This window comes from Archocentrus centrarchus, chromosome 12 (genome assembly GCF_007364275.1).
Source record: "Archocentrus centrarchus isolate MPI-CPG fArcCen1 chromosome 12, fArcCen1, whole genome shotgun sequence".
Lineage (NCBI taxonomy): Eukaryota > Metazoa > Chordata > Actinopteri > Cichliformes > Cichlidae > Archocentrus > Archocentrus centrarchus.
In genome coordinates, this window is record NC_044357.1 from 12,193,247 (window position 1) to 12,210,607 (window position 17,361).

General features: G+C 40.2%; 2 protein-coding genes across 2 annotated transcripts; both read right to left on the minus strand.

Moving 5' to 3' along the window:
* Positions 1–3,497: 3,497 nt before the first annotated feature.
* surf4 (surfeit 4) lies at positions 3,498–11,913 on the minus strand. Its single transcript, XM_030743040.1, has 6 exons — positions 11,866–11,913; positions 9,948–10,134; positions 7,894–7,970; positions 7,740–7,783; positions 6,738–6,924; positions 3,498–4,743 (listed from the first exon to the last, which is right to left on the minus strand). The coding sequence occupies exons 1-6, from the start codon at positions 11,911–11,913 to the stop codon at positions 4,477–4,479; spliced, it is 810 nt and encodes a 269-aa protein (XP_030598900.1). The 3' UTR covers positions 3,498–4,476.
* A 2,372-nt stretch (positions 11,914–14,285) lies between these two features.
* On the minus strand, positions 14,286–17,190 carry surf2 (surfeit 2). The gene is made up of 6 exons (XM_030743030.1): positions 17,019–17,190; positions 16,700–16,851; positions 16,481–16,584; positions 15,837–16,019; positions 15,616–15,749; positions 14,286–14,663 (listed from the first exon to the last, which is right to left on the minus strand). The coding sequence occupies exons 1-6, from the start codon at positions 17,091–17,093 to the stop codon at positions 14,568–14,570; spliced, it is 744 nt and encodes a 247-aa protein (XP_030598890.1). The 5' UTR covers positions 17,094–17,190; the 3' UTR covers positions 14,286–14,567.
* Positions 17,191–17,361: the final 171 nt, after the last annotated feature.

Here is a 17,361-nt window from a genome sequence, read left to right on the forward strand (position 1 = left end):
GTACTTCGACTTTTACTAAAGTATTTTTTAACATAAGTACTTGTACTTCTACTTAAGTACAGAATGTCCTCTGGCTGTCATTGCCAATGTCATGAAACCAGGAACATCAAGAACTTTCAGCGTGCTTGGGCAGAGAAACTCATTGGCATGGAGCCTGAACGCTTGAACAGCTAGATGACTAAAAGTTGTTCGGATTTATTAAATTATTTTTAACATAAGTACTTGTACTTCTACTTAAGTACAGAATGTCAGTACTTTTGCCACCTCTGGTTATAACTGTGTTTCCATTCAAAAACAGACTCAAAAGCTTTTTATGCTCACAGGCCTAAGTGTGTGTGTGTGTGTGTGTGTGTGTGTGTGTGTATTGACTTGTATTTTAATTCTTTGTAATGTTTTATTTTGCTGTTTTCATTGAAAACTAAATAGTTTTTATCTTCTATGTTAAGCAATTTGAGTTTAGTATAATGAAATGTGTTACATCATTGGGGCGGCTGTAGCTCAGGAGGAGAGCGGGTCACCTACTGATCGGAAGGTCAGCGGTTCAAATCTAGGCTGCATGCCAATGTATCCTTGGGCAAAATACTTAACCCCAAGTTGCTCTCCAATGCAACCATTGGAGTATGAATGTGTGTGAATGTTAGTTAATAAAAAAGTGCTTAGCTTAGATAATCATGGAAGTGCTGGTGTGAATGGGGTAAAGCACTTTGAGTGCTCAGAAAGAGTAGAAAAGTGCTATATAAGAACTAGTCCATTTACATCATACTATAATGATCATAGTTTGTATGTTCTAGGGTTTAATCCCGGGATCCGGGATTCCCGGGAAATGCGATCAGAACCATTTCCCGTTTCCCGGGAAACGTTAGACGGGAAACCGGGAAAAAAGTCGCGCGCGTCGATTTGACTTTCAGAAAGAAAAGAAAGCTTCAGAATGTTAAATTTAAGGAAATATTGAGAGAAGGGTTCGTTTAATGCGAAAAGCATTACTCTTCATTTCAGGCACGTTCAGCCTCCGTTTAAGGCTTCAGCCTTCATCTCAAGCGTTTTAATAGAGGTATTACACAGTTGTGCTTTTTTCCTCTTTAATTTGTTGAAATCGTAGGCAATGTGTTTACCCTAAGGTATTTTGTATTATATAATTTTATATTATTATATATTGTTATATTGCATTATATAGCCTATAAAATACGCCTGCCCTGAACAATAAAGAAATATCTGTTTAACTTCGAGTGTTTCTTTTCCTCGTTTGCAGCCGCTTACTAACAATCATGAATTAGGATACGGGCCTAATGTGTGAAGAAATTATCATGAAATAGATTGCTTTAACATATTTCGCTTTTAAAATGGAGTTGAGTAAAATGTATATTTTTTAGGCTATAAGGATTGGCCAGTTTTTCAAAAGACGATTCACAGCGAACCTACTTTAACCCTCAGACACGGTGTTATAAATTTGCTGTTGCCAGAATGGCAATGACCAAGTCGTAGTGCGTTACTCAAGGCCCTGTGTTATGTCATATTATAGTGTAGTACGGTAGTTAACTTTTCAATGACTATTACAGCGTTCCACTGGTGGAGATATAGCGCAACAGATGTCGCCACGACAGCGTGGCTGAGCCATTATCAATGCTGTGGAGATGAACCGTATTGTTTTGCACCAGCAATTGTAAAATAGCTTGGTATAATTCCATGTACAATGGAGGAATATTCGAATTATATTTGTTAAGGGAGTGTTGAGGAACGATACAACACCGCATAGCTCGAGCACTCGAATCTCGAGATGTAGGTTTTATTGCGTTAATCAAGCCAACGTTACCCCCTACTGGGCATAACAGGACATAGCTGGAAAGCTACCTCTACAATATCACAATAGGTTAAGGCCGACACAGGCTACAGAAGGCCTAATTAAAATAAAAAAATAAATAAACTTTTTCCCGGGATTCCCGGGAAATGGCTCGTCATTTCCCGGGATTTGATTCATGTCATTTTCGGGAAAAATATTAAACCCTAGTATGTTCCTCATCTCCTTCTAGATGAGTGGACCAATCTTGATGAAACTTGCCTACAGCACTGTGAGCGCCTACATATAAATGACGTATACAAATCCCACAATTATATATATTTGTACACTTGACAGTACAATTGAGGACAAAATGGAATCCCACAATACAGAATGGAATTTCAGATTATAATGGTGTCATCATACAATGTATCATAGCATTATGCTATAACAATTCTAGTGTGTGTACGCATGCTTGTATGTTCCTCATCTCCCACATACTGGGAGGGTTGGGGTTGCTAATTACAAAAACCTGGGAAATGTGATGGATCATGATCCAGATGGGCTACTATGTTATATGATTATGTCTAATGCTTATAGGCCATGACGTTATGGGAGTTTCTGACACTGAATAAATTTTTATTTATTTATTACTAACTCAAACTTATGAGAAATTGAAATTTCAAGTTGAAATTCTGAAAGTTTTATTTATGGATGGCTATTTTTTTCCTACAACCTACTAAACTCTACAAAAGCAAAAACTATCCATGACCTTCAGAGAGAGAATAGAATAGAATGCCTTTATTGGTCATTATACAGAATGTACAATGAGATTGGAGATCATGAGCTTCAGCCAGAAAAGGCTTGAATGCCCACTCTGGGTTGGGAAAAAGTTGCCGCCCCAGGTGGTGGAATTGAAAGATCACCATCTGTCAGTGTCAATGTACTCTGCCTCGAAATGAGCCAGCTGAAGTTGTTCTGGCATCTGTATAACTAATACCTTTTCTGAACTTGCATCTTGTGCCTGACAAATACCACCCACAATAATATAACTATCAATAAATAACATAGTAGCCCATCTGGATCATGATCCATCGAATTTCCCAAGTTATTGTAACTAGCAAATCCCCCGCTAGTATCATTGGAGTATGATACTATGATATAGTGTATTGATACATTGCAACTTTTTACCAACCCAGAGTGGGCATTCAAACCTTTTCTGGCTGAAGCTCATGATCTCCTATAAAATAGCCAAAAATAGTAAGCAAAAAAATAAAAATTTATTCAGTGTCCGAAACAAGCTCCCATAACCTCATGGCCTATAATCATTAGACTGGCCCTTTAAAAAAAGAAAAAGAAAAAAAGCAGTCATGTCACATCTATTTCATACTGAGGATCCGTTCAGAGATAATGTGATGAACAGCTAAACGATTTGCAAACAAAAGCAACAATCGCTGTATCCTAGTGTTTAATCCATGTAGCTGAAAATAATTAAATGCTCCCTTGAAGGACTCTTACCACCACAGTCCAGTAGGTGTCAGTATTTGCCCAAAGTCTGAATTCAACAAAGACTACTGTGGATCCTGGCTGACTCCATCAATCAACGCTCACTGGTGTTTCTATTCTTGTGCCAAAATAACTTTTAATGAGGTTGAGTTTGTTTGTCAGAGGATTCATTTGACTTTATTTACCAGCTTATAAGAATGTAATGGTTAAAAACTGATTGAGCCAGTGTCTTAATATTTTTTAATATTCATTTCTTCGCCATGAAGTTTCGAAATCAAAAACAAAAAAGAAAAGGAAAAAAAAACTGACGATCAAAAATACAATATAAACTTCTGAAAATTAATACACTGAATTTTTTTTTTTTTTTTTTTCATACACAGGGCAAAAAACACTGAGCAAAGACAAAGTCTGGGTGGCTAGTGACTCTGCTCAGTCCTCTTTGCTTTCCTAGATTGCAGAATACGGTGTTTCACAAACGTTGAGTCTCCCCCCACTTTAATCCCCAATTGTATACAGTTCACTAGTTAGGCATTTGCCAAAGACTTACAGTACAAAGTGCCCATTAACAAGTCCTGGAGCTAATATCTGTGTTGAAATTTCAATCAAGCACAACTGCAATCCACCACTTAGTATACAATATGCACATCCAACCCGGATTTGACTCCCCATGAACAAGACTTATCAGTCCTTTGAGACTGACAGTGTGTAGATGGGAGAGAGACAAGGGTGGCTAGCTGGGGAAAGAAACCTGGAGAGCAAAGTTGTTTTCAATCAGTGCCAAGGTCCCAGTGGTGATGATGCAATGGTCAGGAAAGGTCAGCATCCGCGGGGAACCCAAAACTGTTGCAGTTAACCAGTTCTAACTAAATATGTAACACCTGTAAAATAAATTCTTTTCTTCTTCTGCGCACAGAATAGATAAATCTTTTCCTCCATTTACTATTCACTGTTGTCTTTGAACTATATGGGCGTTTATTGTTGCTGTCATGAAAAAGGAAGTTAAAAAAAAAAAAAAAAAAGATATTAAAAAAACCTAAATCAGCAGGTGGAAAAAATAAAAATAAACTGTCCAATGATGGCTGAGGTGGTGTCTCTGGATTTAGCAAAAAACAAACTATGTACCCTGGTGAACTGGAGGGGAAGGGTCTTTGTGTCCCAGCTGGCAGGGGAAGTTAGTGATGCTCTGCTTCCTATGCCTACCACTCTTTCTTCTTCTCATCCATGGACACTCCACCCGGACCAAGTGCCACCACCAGCAGCAGGCCTCCGATGACTGATGTGGTCTGGAAGAAGTCGTACTTAAGGAAGTCATGCATGGGCTTGTAGGCAGGGATGGTCCAGAAAGCATTGAAGTAGAAGTTGATAGCCAGAAGCCACACTACGAGGGTCAGCGCTGCCAACTTAGTTTTGAAGCCGATGGCCACCAGGATGATGAGAGCAGTCCCCACCATGTTCTGCAGGATCTGTGGAAGAAGGTGAGTTCATATGAAAGGTGTGAAGGTCTGTGCTGCAAATTGGTCAGGATGAGCCCAGACTATTAAACATTTACTTTTGATTTACAAAGTTTGAAGAACAGCAAAAAAATGGCTACAGGACACTTTTCATTTACTTACAGCAAATCATATATACCACCCCAAAACTTTTATAGTACTGCTTGGGCTATAGCAGGGGTGGGCAAACTACGGCCCATGGGCCACACCCGGCCCGTTTGTCTTTTTAATCCGGCCCGCCAAAGATTGGAACAGAATTGCCCAAATCAAATCATATTATAATTATGACTGATGTCGAGGATTCTGAGAATTGCTACAACAAAACTAACACCAGACTTTGATGCACTGGCAAAAACAACACTGTTCCCACTAAAAGTAAATGTAAGTATTAACACTGTAATGCCTTTTTTATATTTATGTTTGATATGTATGCTTCTGGTGCTGGCCTGGCTCATCTGTCAAATTTCAAAAATCAATGTGGCCCCAGAGCCAAAAAGTTTGCCCACCCCTGGGCTATAGTCAGTTAAGCCTAATTTACTGAGGCAGTGGTTAACACGTTGCTCTTACACACAAAAGACCTCCAGTTTGAGACTGGGAGAAGACACAAACTCAGCCTCGGGGTTGGTGGGGTCACAAGCTAGTGTAGTCCTAGTGCCAGTCCCCAGATAATTGAGAAGAATGCAGCAGGAATCTGGTGTAAAATCTTGACCAAATCAAACATGTATATCTGCTGTGGTGATCCCCTTGGGGAATAAAGCCTTGATTATACTCTGCTGTGGGCAGAGACACAGACAGCTGGAGACATGATTCCTGTTTTACTTCTTTGAAGTCCGCCGCCTGGGTACATGCATAGTTGAAGCATTGTAATATAAATTCTCTGCAGAGGAGGAAAAAAACAAAAAACAAACAAACAGGCTGGCACATGGACACCTGCACACCTTGCTCTCACCATCTGATAACAAAATAATTTACACCACTCAGATTCAAGCAGACCCTCGTGGACGCATAGAGTACAATCAAGGCTTAAGGGAGAAACTGGAAGTAGCAGTCTCATTGAGATGAAAATAAATAAATAAAATTTGTTCATTTAGATTAAAAAAAAAATTCTTGGAAAGAAACCATCGATTCACATTTAGTATATGATTAGAATGTAATTTAGTAAGGTATGAAACACAAACCATGGATGCTGAAAAATGTTTGCGTGTTTGACAAGGGGAGGTTCTGATCTATTGGATTACAGCTGTGATGCTTTTAGAAGGCAACTCAAATTCAGTGAGTTGATAAGCTTTAATTACCTGAACTCAAAAATGAGTCCTTCCCAGTAAATTATATCGTCATTGGCCCTTTAAGATATAAGAAAAATCTGAGATTCGAGTTAATGTTGGTGGTAACATCATATCACACCACACTTTATGGCTCCTGACTTGGGCCACAAGGTGTGGTGAGATGATTTCAGTCAACTGTTCTATAAGAATGAGACAAGATTTGATTTTAGTTATGTTACATATAAAGGATACGTTACTTCATTTACTGGGACAGTTCCTATTGTTCTGCTCATTGGGAACACATTTAACAGACTCCAATCAAGAGTCTATACCCCCTGAACAAAAAAAATATTGTGAACAGGTCATAGTGAGTATGAATGCACTGCAGATGTAAATATAAAGTCTTCTTATTCACTGCCTCTTCAATGTATTAATCATACATCAGTGATTGCTAAAGTGTGAGCTGGGGTCCCCTGGTGGGCTGCGAGGGTACTGCAGGTGGTTGCAATTCAATTACATTTGATTCAATTCCAATTCAATTCAATTCAAAAGTATGCTTCTTGTATTATTGAGAAAATGTAATTTTGACCTCCTCCTCCAGTATGACATTAGACTTAATGTACAGTTAGATAATGGCTATGGTAGTGAAACTATGTGTATGAAGCAGCTGATGAATGGGTGTTTGGTTGTGTCCGAACTCACAGAGAAGAAGCTGGAGTCGAAGTGTAACAGGGTCATGAACATGAGAACCAACAGTACTCGGCCGCCCAGCTGCATGTATTGCTTCGGTGAACTCTCTCCCATGGAGGGTACTCCAGCAAACATGCTCTTTCCTTCCGAACGAGACTCAGCCAGCAGCAGCAGCAGCCCACCTCCAAGGGCCAGATTTCTTGAGGAGAAGAGAGGACAGTTATTTTTGCAAATTGTCCTCAGATGAGCAGAAAAATATTGTCTGTGTTAACTGAGGCTACCTTGGCCAATAGTAATAAGCTGATTTCATTAACGACTGAAATGAGGCTCTATAGTAGGGTATGAAGCTAGCCATTTTTCTAACAACTACTCTGTTAACTTATTTGTACTTGTAGTGTCAGAAAGTATTCGTTTTTACTCTGAATTACTTGAATATTTCAGTGAACACAACTGAATTTAATTATTTTTTGTTAATTATAAAGCTGATCCACTACATTATACTACGACTCTCTACTAACATGAATTAAATGTCCACAAAATACATAAACAGACAGATGTGGCACTATGTTTAACAGATTTCTCCAGAGACCGATGATTCATCCAGCCTGGTGATGTTTAAATAAAATCACAGGTCTTCTCTGCAGTAATTACAGTAATCCTAAGTGTTGGTGTCTGTTTGTAAACAGTGATGCTATCTACCACTGCAAGCAGATTTAACTTTCCACTGCTGCAATAAAAACACTGAATTTTTTGTGATTTTGTTCTAATTTCTGTCAAACTGAAATTTTATCATCAGAAATGATGTGTTAGAGAAAGCTCCACAAAAAAAAGGATCTGCTTCTGACTAATCATTTGTGAACAAACTTTAACTGAAGAAATTCAGTAAAAAGCGATGGCTATTTTTGTTTGGGGTTTGATATGGTGATGCATGATACCCCTGTGAACAAAGAATTTCTGATGATTAGTAAAGTTTCTGTACTGTGAACAGTTTGTTTTCCACCCAGTGACACCTACCTCATCAAAAATTTAAGGTCCCATAAAATGCTGTATGCAACAGTCTGGTGGGAAAAAGTGGAAAACAAAAATATTCCAGATTAGACACAGTATGATAAAAAAAAAAAACAACAAAAAAAACAAAAACAAGAACAGTCGTATTATATTTCCTTACCTGTAGCGCTATGATCCCAAATAGTCCAAAGCAGGCATACTGTACAAAATTTCTACTGAGGATGAGGACACAACCACCTGTTAGGATAAGGATATGAAAGAAGAGTTAAGGTTTGAATGCTCCTCATATGTTCTGTACATTTTACATAGTAAATAGGAGAAATCACAAATCATCATTTGCAATGCTTTATCAACATGATTATATTAATTATTTTTGTCAAGGTAGAGAGGAAAGGTTGAGATGTTTTGGACACGTGCAGAGGAGGGATAGTGAATATATTCAACAAAGGATGCTCAATATGGAGATACCAGGCAGGAGGAGAAGTGGGAGACCACAGCAAAGGTTCATGGATGCAGTGAAGGAGAACATGCAGAGGGATGGTGTGACAGAGGAGGATGCTGGGCATAGAGTGAGATGGAGCCAGATGATCTGCTGTGACACTGTGGTGATATGGCAAAGAGCTGACCATGTACTTTGGCACAATGTGTGGCATGGATTTAAACAGTTTACTCCCAAGTCTGACTGTTAGCTACAGCATGTCACATCTGGAACCACATCAATCCCAGGAAAATTTCCAATATTAGAGTCTGTAGCCACTAGAGCATCCTATTCTTGTTCATGCATGACGAGGACAGAACCTGACATCTACACGCTCCAATAAAATCAGAGGAATTGTGGTCTGTGCTAATGGGAACAAAACACTTTAACATCAGCCTTCATCAGTCTAGGCTGCATAGACCCAGTAGGCTAGCAGACTGATGTTTGCACATGCAGAGTGAAAGCTGGCCTCCCTCACCAAGTCTCTGTATTCTATTAGATGGGTTATATCCCAGAAGAGAAATGTAGTATTATATTTCTAGTAAACTGCATGTAATTCTATGCTTTTTTTTAAGGGGACCTATTAAATACCTTTGCCTTATTTTCCATTTAATCTATGCCATTACAGTAATGGATCCTCATACCAAACAGGGCTGAAGGTTAGGGCATTTACAAATAATCCCTGTAAGTCGAGACCTCAGGCTTCAAAAAGTGCAGATATGCATAATTTGGACATCTCTGGATCACCACACTGCTAGCACAGAAACCCCGACCACCTGCTGTTCAGATCTTTTGTTTGCAAAGGGGTAGCCAATCAAAGGATAGCTAGTTTAAAGGGAGGTGGAAGGGAATGACCTTAATATATAGTGTCTTAAAAGCCTAACCAGTAACCAGGTCTGCAAATAAGCTGTGGCTATAAGTCCTTTATCCACTGCATCGGTTGCATTTATGTTCAAATGCAGCAATGTTAATAAGTACCATCCCCCTTGTATGAATAAATACAAATACCTGTGTAGCTGCACCAAAGACCAGTATTAGATGAATATGAATTATACTGAACTGGGAATCTTGCAAAGCTAGTAAAGTAGTCCCCAAAAGAAATAAAAATTGAGTTGGATGTTGCCAAAATCAACTGCTATCAGCTGTAATTAAGCAGGCCTAGAAACATGCGGGTACCCCCCTGAAAACCTCTGGTTGCTTGGGAAAAATGTATATTCCCTGAGCGGCTGGTGAGTAGTTGCTGGCTTTTGCCAGGTGAAATCAGTCCCAAAGTGTGGCGCACCAACCAAGAGTTTGCCAGGGGGTTGCCAGCTGGTCTCTAGGCCTACTTGACTGACACCTGAAACTAATGATGACCAAGTTATTCTATCAGGAAATAGATATCATAAAAAGATGGTTTTTTTTCTGTTTTTACTGTCACAATACTGACACTGACCCAAAAAAATAAGTGCCATACACTCAAGTCTAACTTGAACCAAAACCATCTCTAATACAACTACAACAAAAGCGAAAGGACAATTTTTTTTGCGGGAGGGTTAATTTATGCTGAATTAGCGCGGTGTACTACAGAAACTGGAAAATAACAGTTTGTGCTGAACAAATACATTGTACTGATGCTTCCTGGTTCACTCATAGTTTCAATCCACGAACTAAACTTTTTTTAAATTTATCTAATCATTAAAATGTTGCCTAGGTTTGTTTAGCACATTAAATTAGGACTGTTCCCTTTTACTCACCCAGCTGTCCGATGAGGTTAAGCAGCACAAAGCATGTAGCAAGAAAGTAGCCACAGTTCCAGGTAGCCTCAATGTAGTCTCGCTGCTCATTCCACTGGAACCACATGCGAATGCCATCTTCGAGGAAGGTGCTGATGAGACACAGACGAGCCAGGTGGGGCAGGTACTGTTTGGTTACCCGCAGGAACTGGGAAACAGAAAGGGAAAATGACTGACTGAAGATGGCTAAAAAGAGGTGATTCTGACTATGCGTGCCTACACCAATAAGCTGAAATCAGTTCTGCTGCATATTAATCTCATCTCTAACTGCTGCTTGTCAGAGTAGATGCTACAATTAGGCCCTAATTGTGGCTCCTTGGGAAAATGAACTGTCTACTCTTGCTCTAGATGATGTTCTTCCCTTACAAATTAATCATGTTGAGTATTTTATCTATATTTTTTATCTATATTTATGTATATAAATTACAAACAACTTCAAAAGTGTCAACATGCAAACGGTAGAATTATTACTAGACATTTCAAAACAGCAGGGCTTTGATCCCCTCTAAGGCATTTCTTTGAAAACAAATTATGCTGAATGCTTAAACAAATATAATAAACGAATGATAAATTAAAGCAACCAAGGCTCTTCTCTCAAACAGAATTCATGTAGACACTCCTCTGACACTACAGCCACACAAGAGCAAAAATGGCCTGCCCTCTGGCCCGCCTATTCAGCAGTCCACATCAGCACAGCCAGACCTCAGCAGCCTATCAGCATCCACCAACTCCCACTCTGACTGTTATGCGAGACATGAATGGGCCAACTTAAAGCCAATCCTAACAAGCCCAAAGGTTGCTGCAACAGCACAGAAATAGATTATTTTGAAGTGTTAAGTCTAAGTAAAATGTTGGCTCAGTACTCATTAGTGAGGGATGTGCCCCTTGCATTGAGCTTCCTAGAAAACAAATAAACCAGATGCTGTTTACTTTTCCCATGTAATCTTTCCCAACACACAACACTCGTGACAGGCACATATAAATCAATAAGATGTTATGAAATTTGGGAGCAGCAAGTGCCATAAACATACACAGAACTGGCTCCAAGTTGTTTGAACTTCATTATCTGTGCTCGGTTCTGCAAAAAGATGAGATCAGTAACCTATAGCACAGAGACTGCAACTTTTTGAATGCATAAAGAGGATATAAAGCCACATCTGTGGAGAGGACGGGGGGGTCCCAAGCTTTACAAAAGGGTCACAGGCAGCCCTGAACACTGACCTGGACATCAGCCCCTGTCAAGATGGCTTTAGTTCCACGAGAATAAATAAGGAACAAAACAGCAGATATAGAAACGCAGCTGTGCTTTTAAGTGAAAGAATAGCAACCATCCAGGTTTTTAGGTGGACTTGGATGTGTGGCAGTTTCAGGAACGCCACAAATTTAGACAAATATCAGCAATGCTAAGCACTTAGAGTGCTAATGCACCAAGACTAACGTGTTAGTGTTAGCCCACAACTTTGGAGCCTTTCTAAATGATTTCACAACAGCAATGTGGCGACGTGATAATGTTAATGACCCGAACGGCTACAAAAGCAAGCCAACTAACTTGCAATAATGAAGACATAACTAAATATGTTCCTGTCAACCAGCTCTCTCTTAGTCAAATTAGTCACCAGTTTCATTCTGGTCGGTGTGACTTCATTATGCTATCAAATCCAATCTTTAGACACATGACAGGAGGCAGGTATGTTCAACATTTGTCACCCAAATTAAAACCAGAGTAAATGAGCTGCTGGCTCGATGCACGATCAAAAAGAGTCCCCGAAAGGCTGGAGGAAACGGTTTGCTTCATTCTGCACAAACTAGTTAGCAGCTAGCGTGCTAACAGCGGCTAGCAGTACGAGCTGGCGTGCTAAAAAAAAAAAAATCAAGTTACCTGGTCTGCCACGTCTTCGGCGGTGTTCATAAGATCCTCCTGCCCCATATTCGTGTAATATTACCAGCTATAATGTTTAAGGCTCGGCGCAACACAAGTTCGGTGCGTTGGGTTTTTTCCGCAGGCTGCGCTCACACGGCTCCTGCCCCCCGTTAACGTTATTTACTTGAAGATCTCCCGACTGCCAGGACGCAGAGAAAGGCCGCCTCCGCCCCACAATGCCCCGCGATTTGACGAGCGAGACGGAGCGACCCCCCCCGCCCTACATGGCACTGCTACCGCTGTGTGCCACGTATGCTGATCCATACAGGGGGCTCCGGGCCGCCGCTGCCGCCGCCGGGCGTTATTTACGGCTGTACACATGTAAACAAACGCATCCCCACCTAATATTATAATCACCATAACCTGTTAGTTAGACACGTATATGTGCCACTTCCCTTACCCAAACATACATGTGTATTTTAAGTCAAAAATAAGTTAGCTTTTAGAGATTATGACACTGTTATGTATGTGGTGTGTAAAAAAATAAAACATTTAACATAGTACTAAAGCATACATTAAATAAAAACGTATTTCTAACAATGAGCACATCTTTCATAGAAAACTTAAATGCTTAACATAAACCTTAAAAACATCCTATACAAATTAGTAAGATTTTTAAAGAAAAATCAGTATGCAGAGTTTTTTGTTTTGTGTTCAGGCAACAGGAGCCATCTGAACAGACTATTTTAGTAGTTCTGGATATAAAATTGACACAAAAGATTACTAGTCTCATGTGTGTTTAGGTTAAATCTGGTGATTGTAACGGCCATACTTATTTTTATAGTCAGATCATTGAGTGAGTCTTCCTCTCCTGTGAGGTATTACACACTCATGATACTACAGATGTGGTCAGAAGTTAACTTACACTTGTCATGGCATTGACTGTACAGCATACATCTTTAATAACTTTATAAAAGCAAGAATTAGGTGCACAAATTTGAATTTTTGGATTTTCTCTAATCCACACAGGGTCAAATATATACATACAACCCCACTAATATTTGGTTAAATGACCCTTGGCAAGTTGCACCGCGACCCAACACTTTGGTAGCCATCAACAAGCTTCAATACATTCTTCTAATGTGACCACTCTTCTTGGCAGAAATTGGTAAACTGGTTAGTTTTACGGCACAGACCCGGCTTTTAAGCGTAGTCAACAAATTTTCAATAGAGTTGAGGTCGAGGCTTCGGAAAGGTCATTCCACCAGGCTAATGTTAGCCTGCTTTATCCATTACAAACCCAGCTTTGATGTTTGTTGTGGATCATTGTTCTGTTGGAACACTCAGTTGTGTCCAAGTTTCGACCATCTAGCTGTTGATTTGAGGTGAAGTTTACAAATTTGGAGGTAGTCCCCTTCTTCACTGTTCTATCCACTTTGTGCAATGTACCAGTACCACTGGCAGCAAAACAGCCCCAAAGCATGATGCTATGGCCACCACTGTACCATTGTTACAGTGTTTCTGAGGTTTGAAAGCCTCCTCCAAACATACCTCTCGTCATTGTGGCTAAACATAGCTCAATCTCAATAACTATATCTCGTCTGACCATAAAAATTTTCTCCAGACAGCATTTGGCTCGTCCATGTGGGCACCTGCAAATTTCAGTAGAGCTTGAAGGTGCCGATTTTGGACTTCTTTCTTGGTTGTCACCCTCTCTGTCCATGGTTATGTAAAACTCAGTTCACTGTGGACAGTGAGGATGGTGTTCCAGCAGTGTCTAGCTTATGGCAGGCTTGAGCCTTGGTGCTTCCTGGGTTGTTCCCAAACATCCTATCCAATTTCTTCTCATCTGAGGGTGACAGTTCGGGTCTTCCTCTAGACCTCGGCAAAGTGCTGACACATCCGAATAACTTGGAACAACTGATCTTAGTATTGAATAAGACCCCTGATGGCTGACAATGAAAAACTGCAGGATGGACTGTTTAACTGTAAAACTGACTCAGAGGAGTTTCTAATATGGCAGAAGGTATTAAGGTGCTGTTACACTAAATATTTCTTAACCTACACATTACATGAGACAGATTCATGAGCAATAACCTGTTGTAGTGCTCCACATAGAGCTACAACTGCCCACCCTTGTTTAAATTTGCCGTGGCACTGGACCAAGAACTGGTCTTGCTTCTTGAAAAGTCATATGAAAAACTGTAACCGGCAATTTTTCATGCTCTATCATTAGCAGCAAATCTGTGCGTGATCTGCATTGAGAAAAGTTTGCACCCTCACTGCAACCAATAAAATCGAGATCATGATTGCCAGACTAAAAGGTTTGTCTTTGTGGAAAAGATACATCTAATTAATTGAACATAAATGTGTGCACTTGCTGAAGTTTGTAGAAGTATCAAGATGGAAACACGAATGTTCAAAAAAGACAGACAATGTTTGCAAATTCCAATAGAGTTGTAATTTACACTAGTGCAGTTGAATGCAAACAGGAAAACACACCTTATCTCGTCCAAAGGATCCGTTAGCACATTTTCTATGCAATCTAAATCAGCCTTTGCTGGACCAGTGGAACATCCCAACTCAGGAACCAGAAAAATCCTTGGTAACAGATGTGGAAGGGTCAGGCTGACTTTGACACGGGAATAACACTCCAAACTGAATGTCTCTTGTGTTGGGACCGCTTATATAAAAATACTCTTCAGATGGGAATTTGGATTTTATTTTCCATTTCGCGCTTTTGTCTTCTTCTTTTTCGCTTTGCTTGATCTCCAGTTGTTATTTTTGGGTTTCTTATTAAATCCACCAGACTGAACCTGAAAGACAAAAGAAAGAAAAAAGAAAGAAAGAAAGAAAAACAGCGTTAATATCTGCGGAGGAAAAATTCCAGTCTAACACTGCAAAATCATTTTTCATTTATGGCAGCTGATTTAAAACATAAACTACATAGACACACTCATCAGACACTTTGTTAGGTAAACTTGTTCAACAGATTGGTAATGTGAATTTCTAATCATCTATTTATATGGTAGTTACTCAATGCATTTAGGCACGTAGACATGGTCAAGACAACCCGCTGAAGTTCAAATTGAGCATCAGAATGGGGAAGAAAGGTGATTTAAGTGGCTTTGAATACATCATGGTTGTTGGTGCCAGAGGGGCTGGTCTGAGCATTTCAGAAAAGCAGCTCTGCTGGGATTTTCCCACACAACCATCTCTCGAGTTTACAGAGAATTGTTGGAAAAAGGAAAAATATTCAGTGAACAGCACCTGTCTAGACAAAATATCCGTCCTGCCTTGTATCAACAGTTCAGACTGCTGGTGGTGTAATGATGTAGGGAATACTTTCTCGGCACACTTTGGGCCTCATGGGACCAATTAGGAACCACAGCCTTTATGACTGCAGTGTACACATCTACTGATGTTAGCTTTGATGTCACAAAGCTTGAATCATCTCAAACTGGTTTCTTGATCATGCAAATGAGAGTTCACTGTACTCAAATGGCCTCCAGTCACCAGATCTCAATCCAATAGAGCACCTTGGGGATGTGGTTGAACAGGAGATTCACATCATAGATGAACAAATCTGCAGGAATTGTGAGATGCTGTCATGTCAATATGGAACAAAATCTTTGAGGAATATTTCCAGCACCTTGTTGAATTTATGCCATGAAAAATGAAGGGAGTTCTGAAGGCAAAAAGAGGGTCCAACCCAGTACTAAAAAGCTGTACCTAATAAAATAGGTGAGTACATGTTAAGCCACAGACCTTCTTGCGTTTCTGCACCACCTGCTTTTCCACCTCCATTTCTTCATCCTCATCTGTCTGAAAGTCATCTTCCTCCTCATCCCTTCCATCCTCTATGCTTTCTTCTGCTGGGTTTTTCAAAGTGAATATGGAGGCTGTGGGAGCACGCACAATGTTACAGCACAGTAAAACAGACACACTGCAAGTGTTTTAATAATCTGTGTCGCATGGGGGACACTGACGGGGGTAAAGGTCACTCATGCTGTCCTCTGAGTCACTGTGATCGTCTTCACTGGATGAGGGTTCCCATGCGCTGTTTGAATGTCTGGAAGGCTTTCCTCGACCGACCTCTTCGGTGTCTCTGGGCCTTTTCTGGGTCAATCGGGCTGGAACAAATTCAATCCCTTGCCTCACACACTCTTCATCTAAAGAGGGTATAAGGCAGTTGTGTTAGTAATCAAGCTCATAGGGTAACTATCCAACAACCCATACCCACAGTGCTTTAGGCACACTCATCTTTCAAGTCAGTACTGACTGACATTTTTTCAGCTTTTGATAAATTTTTCACATAACAAATGACAGACTTTAGTAGCTTTTCCTGTTCATTATGCAGTTAATTTTTTTTTGACTAGTTCTGCCATTTCTAATTCACCCCAATCTCACTATTGTGAGCCTGGCAAAATTATGTCAGAGTATGTTGGTCTGAGCAGATTAAGATTGACTGGGATCAGCAGAAAAGTGCTTACAAATTAATCAGACAGCTTTGATTTGCTTCCTGAAAGATCACTATTAAGACAAGTCTGTGTCAAGAAGTTTGAAATGTATAACATCCTTAGTGCTTAAATTACAACAGAGCTGGGCATGGAGAAATATGTGATGCACTGACATTTAGACAAGGCCTTCTTGAAGCGTTTTCCATTGACATGTTTTAAGACGTGGTGCGGCTGCCGGTTGAGATGTCTCAGGGTCAGCTTACAGAAGAGCTGATTGCTAGAAAACACACAAAATACACATATTAGAAAGTGCAGTTTGATCTATGAAATATCGGATAATTACTCAGCTGAAGTGACTAAATGACTTGTTGGGCAAGCAATCGTCTCCTTACGGCTGCTTTGTGCTTGGCACAATGTGTGGCTCATACTGGCTGTAGTTGAACTCTGCTGCAGCACTCAGTTTCTCATATTTCTTCCCCTGGGTAAAGTTCTGCAGCTCCGTCAGGTTGCAGGGAAACTCGTGGCCATTTAGAGTACATCTGATCTGAAAATTTAGAAATGGGAAGGCACAGGTAGGGTGTTTTGGTCTAGTTAATGGTTTTGGTCAGCACTCATAGCTATCACAGCATTACAGCTTAGCAAGACCGCTAGCATCACGTTGCACGTTCGACACGTGTATTTCGTGTAATGTGGATAAACTTGTTCGCTAACCTTTTTACCATCTGTGAGCTCAAGAAAGGGGTGATTCAGAAGAAACGCTCTGAGGTCCGCAGGTAACTCATCCATAGTTTAGAAACACTTCAAAACAACTCGCTCAGTGTGTCGATCAGGACAACCCCCTCAAAAACAAGGAAGCTGCCCACACGTGGGTTGGCTGCGCAGACTCTGTTGTGTGATATTGGCGCCACCCAGCGATCAAAGCACGAAAAGTCACCTTAGACAAAGATAAACGAATAAAGCTCTCATTATGTCACCAATCACACGCGAGCCTTTTATTGAACGAATGTGATTAAACAAAAGCAGAGTTTTCCAGCTGCTTCTTCTTCTTGTGGTT